This window comes from Chrysochloris asiatica, unplaced genomic scaffold (assembly GCF_000296735.1).
Source record: "Chrysochloris asiatica unplaced genomic scaffold, ChrAsi1.0 scaffold00102, whole genome shotgun sequence".
In the NCBI taxonomy this organism is placed as follows: Eukaryota; Metazoa; Chordata; class Mammalia; order Afrosoricida; family Chrysochloridae; genus Chrysochloris; species Chrysochloris asiatica.
The window spans coordinates 5,277,511-5,286,733 of NW_006408620.1; the positions used below are offsets into that span (position 1 = coordinate 5,277,511).

A 9,223-nucleotide genomic window follows, 5' to 3' on the forward strand; every position below is an offset into this window, starting at 1 on the left:
GGAGTAATCGTCAAATTATCTTCTCGGTATATGCAACTTTTGATCAAGTTGTATAGTTACTTTGTCCTCACTGCTTTCACCCTCAATACCTAGAACACCCCAATAGTTTCCGGTGCTCATCCTCCTAAGCCCTGTCTCAGCCATCCCAATGCATTATTCACTCATTAAATGTGGATTATGTTACATATGGGCTAGCTAGGTGCTAAGGTGGTTGTTGTTAAGTGTCATCGAGTCAGCTCTAACAGCGACCCTGCATAGTTTCCAAGGAGTGCCTGGTGGATTTGAACCAGCAACATAATGGTTAGCAGTCCAGAGCTGATCCTACAGCGCCACACCGACACTCCCAGGTGCTAATGTTACAATGGTGAATATATCTTAAGAGAGTCCCTGTTCTCTCAGAGGTTATCCTCAAAGAGGGAAAAGCCAATAAATGGCAAAAAGCTTTCAATGTTTTGGGGAAGAGGGACAACCCAAGCTAGAATTTTCCAGAAGTTAAGCAGATCTCAGAAGGATGAAAAGATTCATTGAAGGGTGGAAGGTGGAGATACAAGAAAGTGCAAGGAAGCATGGGTGGCGGGGAAAGTAATTAAAAACAATTTAAAATGTATATATTTTTTATTTTTATTCCCTAGATCTTATATTTTAATTGTTTAATCAATTATACTATTTTTATAAGTCATAAACCATATTTTCAATGCTTCTCATATATATAAATTATTGTAACTACTTTCCCTGCCACCCAAGTTTACTGACAGTGTCTTACACCTCTACCTCCCACCCATAAAGAAAGGTACTCATCCTGATTTTGGCTTAAAGTTACTTCCGGTGTGGTACTAAAGGATAAGCACTGGACCAAAAGGTTGGTTTGAAACGCAAGGCCAGTGGTTCAAGCCCACCAGCCATTCCTCAAAAACTATTCAAAGTCGCTATGAGTCAGAACCAACTCAATGGCACTCAACAATAACACCTGTATGGGGTTTCCAAGGCTTTAAGTCTTCATGGGAACAGAAAGCCTCATCTTTCTTCCAAGGAGTAGCTGGTGGGCTTGAACCATGGACCTTGTGGTTAGCAGTCCAGTGCTTACCATAGGGAGCCACCCCACCCCACCTATGTTGTTGTTGAGTGCTGTCGAGTAGGTTCCGACCCAGAGCGACCCTATATAGGGTTTCCAAGGAGTGGCTGGTGAATTTGAACTGCCAACCTTGTAGTTCAAATCAGCATTGCGACCCAGTGCTTCATCCCACAGTGCCACGCCAGGACTTCAAAGAATGGTCTATATGGCGCAAAATTGGAGGTGGGAAGACAAAAGTTAGTCTGTTGCACGACGTCAAGAGATGGAGTGGCTGGGGACTTGGGATCCGGAGAGGGAAAGGGGCTGAGGACTGTGGTGGGAGGGTGCAGGTTTACAGGGTACACCCTTTGGTTGGGTGAGGGTGCATGGACGGGATGGTAACTATGCCAATGAAACGATAGATGATGGAATGAATGTAAAACTAATGTTCTCCCATGTAGACTATCACACAATTCACAATAAAACATTTATTAAACAAACAAACAAACAAAAAACGTTAGTCTTTTGCAGTAACGAAGGCAAAAAACAAAACGGAAAAGGAAAAATGAAGATAATCTTACAGGGTGGCATGGAAAAGAATTATATAAATGCATGAGATGCATACAAGGTATAGCCAAGACTTTGTAATTGACTATATATGAGGGTGCTGTAGGATAAGCATTGGACTGGTAACTGCAAGGACAGCAGTTCAAACCCACTAGTCGCTCACAGAAATCCTGTACAGGGTCGCTATGGGTCAGAATCAACTCGACAGCACTTAACAACAAAAATAAATGGGGAATGAGGAGGTAAGAATTAGGGATGACTCTCAAATTCTGACCTAGGCAAGTAGACAGTAGAAAGAAAGAAAACACAGGAAGAGGAGGTTTGAGAGGAAGATGAGTTAACGAAGGGAAGTTGTGTGTGAGGTCCTTGTAGGGCTCCTAAGTAGACAAAGTCCTTCAGACAGTTGGATATATAAGTCTAAAAATGCGAGGTTTAAAAATGATTCATTTTCTACTGATGGATAACAATTTACCCCAAATGTTGTTGCTGTTAAGTGCCGTCGAGTCGGTTCCGACCCATAGCTACCCTGTACAGAGTTTCCGAAGCTGTAAATCTTTACGGGAGCAGAAAGCCTCATCTTTCTCCAGCGGAGCAACTGGTAGTTTCGAACTGCTGATATTAAGGTTCACAGCCTGATTCATAACCACTACACTACCAGAGCTCTCCATTTACCCCAAATAGCAAACACTTACTACCCTAATATGTGTATGAGTCAGGATCTGGGAGCCATGGAGCTGGATGATTCTAGCTCCCGGCTTTCAGGAGGCAGCAGTCATCTGAAGGTTAGACTGGGGGAGTAGCCACTTCCAGTCACTCGGGTGGTGGCCAGTTTCCTGGCCACACAGGCCTCTCCACAATGTAGAGAACACTCCACATGAGTGTCTTCTGCAACACTGTAGCTGGCTTCCCTGCAAGCAAGTGATTTGAGACAGGGGAGAAAGGAGAAAAGGGAGGGAAAAGCAGAGAAGGTGGAAACTGCAGTCTTGGAAGTGGCATGTCATTACCCATTACCCATCACTTCCGCTATGTTTCAGAGAAGAGGCAAGTCCTTAAGTCCAGCCCCCATTCCAGGAGAAGGGCCCTGAGTGCCAGAGCTTAGAGGCAGGACCTTCCAAGACACTGCAGACCTGTGAGAAAACTTCACAACTGCACTGCCCCCCATCACTCACTCCTAAAACCCAACTGCACCTCGCCTTCTTTCCTTCCCTACCACCAGCTCACACACCTGTCTCGGGACTCGGAGCCTCTGTTAAGGGTGATGGAGACACGCAGGAATGCTTACTGGTGATGACTGAACAATGGCAGTTCGGTTTTAAATTATTTATAATATTTCTATTTTAACTGACCACCTTTTTTTTAATATAATGTCACTGAGCTGCACATGTGAAGATGGCTGCAATGGCCATTCTTTTGTTATCGATATCGTTTACCATAATAAAACACAAATGTTTGCAGCTCTATGATGCGTCCACAGCTTGGTATTGATTCCATTCCTTGACCCATCAGTCTAGCTTCGGCTCCCATCCCTCCCATGTGCATATTTGCGCCCTGGCCATTTACTGCTTCTAAACACCTCCTTCACCTGAATCCAGGCTGTTCCCGGGGCCACGAGTCCACCTTTGAAACTCAGCCAGGGGACAGGGCATCTGACAGTTCCCAGATGCTTTGTAGAATACTACAAAAAAGGGATATAGAACTAGCGTGTTGTTGTTGTTAAGTGCCGCATAGTCGGTTGAGACCCATAGCGACCCCGTTCTAGGGTTTCCAAGGAGCAACTGGTGAGCTTGAACCACCGACCTTGTAGATCAAACGGCTTTGCAGTCTGGTGCATTAACCCACAGCACCACACCAGGACTCCAAGAACTAACCGTTCAGAATTCTGTGCTAAATCGAATTTCATTTCATAACTGATACAATAATCGACCAATGGAAGTCTCGGTGTCAAAGATTTACAAGCCACGCTTCCAAAGGCGGTTAAAGAGCACGCCTCGATTCCAGATGGGCATCCATCCAGATGGACAGCTTTGTCCATCCCTTCTAGAAGATACCTCTGTTTTCAAGATTGACATGTTAAGTCTAGTACTCCTCTTCCTTCAACTCTCAAATACAACTCTTACTTGGCTAGTTAAACAAACAAACAAAAAACGCTGGCAGCATCTTCAATATCCCTAAATAAAGCGTGTCGTCTCTCTATATGTGGGCCATTAAAAAAATAAATTAATAATACGAGGGGGCGTCCAAAAACTAGAGAAATTCCATCATCTTTTCATCCATTGACTCTTTCCACGAAGCCCAACCGTTGGTTCGCAGGGGGCTGGCTGGGGACCACCTCCACGATATAACCAGAGGGAAAAGCATGGGGCCAGACTCAGGGAAAAACACACACAAACCAGGATGAAATTTAAGCCCACTGATGGAGAAAGAAAGTACAGTATCCATCTTCCCACCCCTGGTCCCGAATCCAGCACAAGTCTCTGCGGGCGATGACACGGGGACTGAGGACCTGAGGTCAGGAGACTTCCGACAGGATTCCGTTCCGCCCACACCTAAGCGGATCGGCTCTTACCTCCCGCCTTTGGGACATAAGCTTCTAAATCAGCTTTCAGGCCATCGCACCGCTTAGTGACTACGAGTCCGGAGCTCCTTCACCGAGTCGGGCAGACTCCTTTCCCGTCTCAACGTACTTTCTAGATATTGTTCGTGTCAGTGTGAGAGAAAGGTGGCGCCAGGTTCCTCCCCGCGCCACAAAGAAACCAGGAGTGAACGGAAAGAAGAGTCCCTAAAGCCGCTGGAGCAGTGTCAGCGCGCGCACACCCACCCCACCGCTAAGCGGCAACGCCCAAGGACTGAAATTCGCGCTTCTCCGGAAGTGACGCAAACGGTCCCGGTTGCCTTCCATCACTTCCGGCTGCGGAAAGACTCGCGCATGCGTCGAGTGAGTTAGTTGTTGGGTCCGTATGCACCTTTACACGAGGCGCAATGGAGGCCTCGGCTTCAGCCCCAACTTCAGCCCCAGCTTCAGCCGCAACTCCAGCAACCCCGGCCGCAAAGGATCCGCGGCTGGAGCTGAACAAAATACAGGTGAGATTGTTCGGAAGAGGGTGGCGTGGCTGTTGGGAGGCGCGGTGGTACCTGATGAGTGGTCTGAGGCCTAGCAAACCTCGGGGGACGGCTTGGGGGGCTGGGGAATCGCTCGCTCGCTCGCCCGCGATTTGCGCCTTAGCGTGCTCTTTGATTTATCCGTGCAGTGGCCTGGATCTCTTTAACTGAATTGCAAGTATAACGAGGTTTAGAGAGAGACACCTGGCAACGGTTTGCTCTTCTTAAAAGGGGCGCTTCGGCTGCTCTCCACTTTCCAAGATCAGACTAAGTGACGCAAGTAAAGCGACTTGAACCTGGGTCCTGGCGCGTGTTTAGCGCTCACTGAATACTAAATTGTAGTTTGTAGAAGAGGCATCTTTTTGTAGACGACTGCTGGAGGCAGATGGTTTTGGGATTTCTCTTATATTCTCATATTCTTTTGAATACAAATTGCCAGTTTCTAGTAAGAATGGTTGTGGGTGTTGCCTGTTAAAATCTAAAAACCAGGACAAGGACCAAATGTGAAGTTGGATTAAGATTTATTTTTTTGTGTCTCTGCTTTGCAGGTTAAAAAGGCAGTAAAAGCTCTGTTAGCACATTCAGAGTCCAGAAAAAATGCGAATGCAATGCTTTTGAATGAGAATGAAAATATGTTTTTAATGGTGGTGTTGTGGAAAATCCCAAAGAAAGAACTGCGGGCCAGACTGTAAGTTCCTCATGCTATTCGATCAGACTTAACAGAAATCTGTCTGTTTACCAAGGATGAACCCGACTTAACGCCTGAAAAGACAGAGCAGTTCTATAGGAATCTTTTGAACAAGCATAAAATTAAAACCGTTTCTCAGGTAAGGAGCCTGCTATTATTTTCAAGACAAAAGATGAATTCTGTTCAAGTGGTAAAGAATACATCCCTGCCTCTCTTCATGTTTCTCTGTTTTCATTGAACTTTTCATTTGAGTGAGTGTAGATTTATTGGTTCTTTTGGCAGCCCATGGCACTTTCAATATTCTCCTCCAACACCGTAACTCAAAAGCATCAATTCCAAATGCAAAATAAAAATCCAAGATGAAATAAATAGGCTAAGAATTCAAACATGTAAAGATTTGTAGAAATGTCATAAGCTTTCTGGGGGCTCCATAGCCAGTTACCCTAGCAGCTCTATTGAATCCAAAAAATTTTAGACAGAACAGACAATAAACAGCTTTTTATTTTAGTAGAATTAACTTTTCAAGGCAGGTTATTTCCAGGCTAAAATTCATGAGACCCTAATATAGGTAGGAGCCCTGGAGGCACTGTAGGATAAGCACTGAACTGCTAACCATAAGGTCAGCAGTTCAGATCCACCAGCCACTATACATGGTCACTATGAGTTGGAGCCACATCAATGACACTTAACAGCAACAACAGGTTCTGTGCAATATTTTGACCTATTATTACTAAAAAATGATTAATTGTATATATTTTTCTGTCAAGTCTCTCATAATCCTGACTGTGGCAGAAAGCCAGCTCTGCTTAAGAAAGTGTTGTGTAGAGAAACTTTCTTTTCCATAAAGGAGAAGGAGACGGGAATGATTAGAAATAGGAAGAACCCTTTTGTCACTGAGATTCTCTCTTAACGGGTACTCCCAGATCTGCTTTGGTCAGAGAATTGGATGCGTTGCTTTCTGCCTTCCATGTGTGTGCTTACACTCCTCAGTTTAGCTCAGGCAGGTTTGGGGAATGCTTTTGAGTTTGCTGAACTATTTCCTCTCAGAAGTCATGCTCTTCTGTGTTAACTGTCTTTTCATAAATGAAGGAACTTTCCTCAGCAAGAGTAGTAGGCCTAGCAACCAGTTCACTGCTTTATTTAAAACTCAACATAATCAATGCATGTTCGCTGATCCCCTCTGGTTTCCTGATGTTTGTTTCCCTTCTTAAAAGTTGTATTTGTGTTTGGCCCTGAATCAAGGCCAACAGTTTGATGGAGCTGTTGGTTTCAAACAGGAGCCTAAAGAAATGTCTTCCTATGGTCTGTTGGCCATTTCAGAACATTGGATATGTGTAATGGTCAATTCATTAGAAAGAAACATCTGAGTCATTGGCGATAGGTGTGGTGGTGCTACAGGATAATGGACGTTTGAACCACAAGGGTGGCTGTGTAAACCCACCAGCCACTTCTTAGAAACCCTATACAGGGTCTCTATGAGTCGTAACCAACTCCACAGCACTTAACAACAACAATACTAGGCTGGAGTCCTGGTGTGGTGATGTGGGCTAATGGCGCTGGCGTGCAAAGTTTGTTTGAACCTCAAGGTTGTTAAGTACAAATACGAATTTTTAATAGTCTATATTTGGTCCTAGTGTGGCGCTGTGAGTTAATGCACTGAACTTCAAAGACAGTTTAAACTGCAAGGTCGGCGGTTCAAGCTCACTAGCTGCTCCTCGGAAACCCTATACGGGGTCGCTATGGGTCAGAATCAACTCACCTGGCACTTAACAACAACAAAATAGTTAGCATACCAAAACGCAGGGATCCTGGATATGAAGTGTTCATTAGAATTAAAAAATTCTTTTAAGTCTAATGATTATTACGTTTTTGGAGCTAAGCGTTTTCCAGAAAGTGAATTTCTAAGTCAGAACTACATCCTAGTGAAACTAGGTTATTCCAGCACCTAGGTATGTGTATTGTTGTGTGCCATCAAGTTGATTCCACCTCTCTCCGCTGTGACAGAATAGAAGGACCCAGTGGGGGTTCCTAGGCTGATAACCAGAGCACCTCTCCAGGTCTTTTCTCCCACAGAGAAGGACCCAGTGGGGGTTCCTAGGCTGATAACCAGAGCACCTCTCCAGGTCTTTTCTCCCACAGAGTTGCTGATGGGTTTGAACGACCTTTCAGTTGACAGCGACCTTTCAGCTGACAGCGGAGCACATTGTACCACCAGGTTTCCTTACGCGTATCTGCCCTAGTCAGTGCATGGGAAAATTCCATTCTCTTTTAATGCCGTCTATCATGAACTTTTTGAAGCCCTTTTATATATAACAATGCTAATTACACACGCGATATTTTGGGCATCTTTGTTTACATTTTAATTCTTAAGGTCTTTTGACTTCTGGGTATTTATGGAGGTTTCCTTGAATTTTAAGTCTTTTGGTGTTATTTAAAACTAAATATATACTCTAAATGTTGTTTTTGGCACCCTAGCTGCTTAAATGGCATGAACGAAGATTATATCTGTTGTGAATTTCTCAGGCTATAAACAAACATTGTTCATAATGATGGGTTCTTTTATGGTTTGCAGGTCTTTGCCTCATGCTATTCGATCAGACTTAACAGAAATCTGTCTGTTTACCAAGGATGAACCCGACTTAACGCCTGAAAAGACAGAGCAGTTCTATAGGAATCTTTTGAACAAGCATAAAATTAAAACCGTTTCTCAGGTAAGGAGCCTGCTATTATTTTCAAGACAAAAGATGAATTCTGTTCAAGTGGTAAAGAATACATCCCTGCCTCTCTTCATGTTTCTCTGTTTTCATTGAACTTTTCATTTGAGTGAGTGTATTCTTTCCTGTGCTGGAGGAACTGTCATTTATGGCCATTGACCTGAAAGCCAAGTGTCACTAATAACTTGTCTTTCGTAGGTTATACAAAGACACTTCAAACAGTCCATGGAAAAATGGAACTGAAAGATAATGGCATTTTTCAATGGGCTTTTTGAAAACCCCTCATACAAAGGATGCTCCATTATGTCACCCTGTGCTTCCAGAGCACCCTGTGATCACCCTGATTTGTTGTTGGGGGAGCCCTGGTGGCACGGTCATTGAGTACGCCACTGCTAAACAAAAGGTTGGCAGTTTGAACCCAACACCCTCGCCACCAGCGAAAGAGTGGCAGTGTCTTCTATGAAGATGACAGCCTTGAAACCCCTCTGGGCAGTTCTCTGTCCTACAGGATTTCTGTGATTCACAATCGGCTCAGCAGCTATGGTTTTGGGGCAGTTAGTTCATCACTGTCCAGATGACAGTTTCTTTTGATGGGCCCATCTCGTCCATCTCAGTATCCCCAGAATTTCACCTAGTGCCTGGCACACGTGTTTATGCACATGCGATCAGTATGGCTCTAAACCAAAATACCAAACCCCTTGGTCATCAAGGTGATGGCGGCTCGCGGTGACGTCCTGTGCTGTAGGGTAGAACCATGCTCCATGGCGTTTTCAAGGCTGTGACCTTTGGGGAGCAGCCAGGCCTTTCTTCCAAGGTGCTGCAGAGTACCATTGATCTGTCGGTGGTGACACACTCACTATCTGCACCACCACAGAGCCCCAGATGTGGCCGGCGTGGCTCGGGGACTCTGTAACTAACTGCTGAATCAGGTAGAGCACAGACTGTTCCTGAACAGTCCTTCTCGCTCAGGTTCTTCACATTTTGCACTGTGCTCTTTTCCCTGTTTTCTAGATTATCTCCCTCCGAACTTTGAAACAGGAATATAAACCCTATGAAGCCAAGCTCCGCCTCTTGGGCAGTTTTGACTTCTTCCTGACTGATGCA

General features: G+C 44.7%; 1 protein-coding gene across 1 annotated transcript in view; it reads left to right on the forward strand.

Moving 5' to 3' along the window:
- Positions 1-4,597: 4,597 nt before the first annotated feature.
- Positions 4,598-9,223, forward strand: part of RSL1D1 (ribosomal L1 domain containing 1) — an 11,102-nt gene continuing 6,476 nt past the window's right edge. The window contains 3 exon segments of the mRNA XM_006878321.1: positions 4,598-4,699; positions 5,266-5,544; positions 9,131-9,220. Coding sequence (XP_006878383.1) covers positions 4,598-4,699; positions 5,266-5,544; positions 9,131-9,220 — 471 coding nt within the window.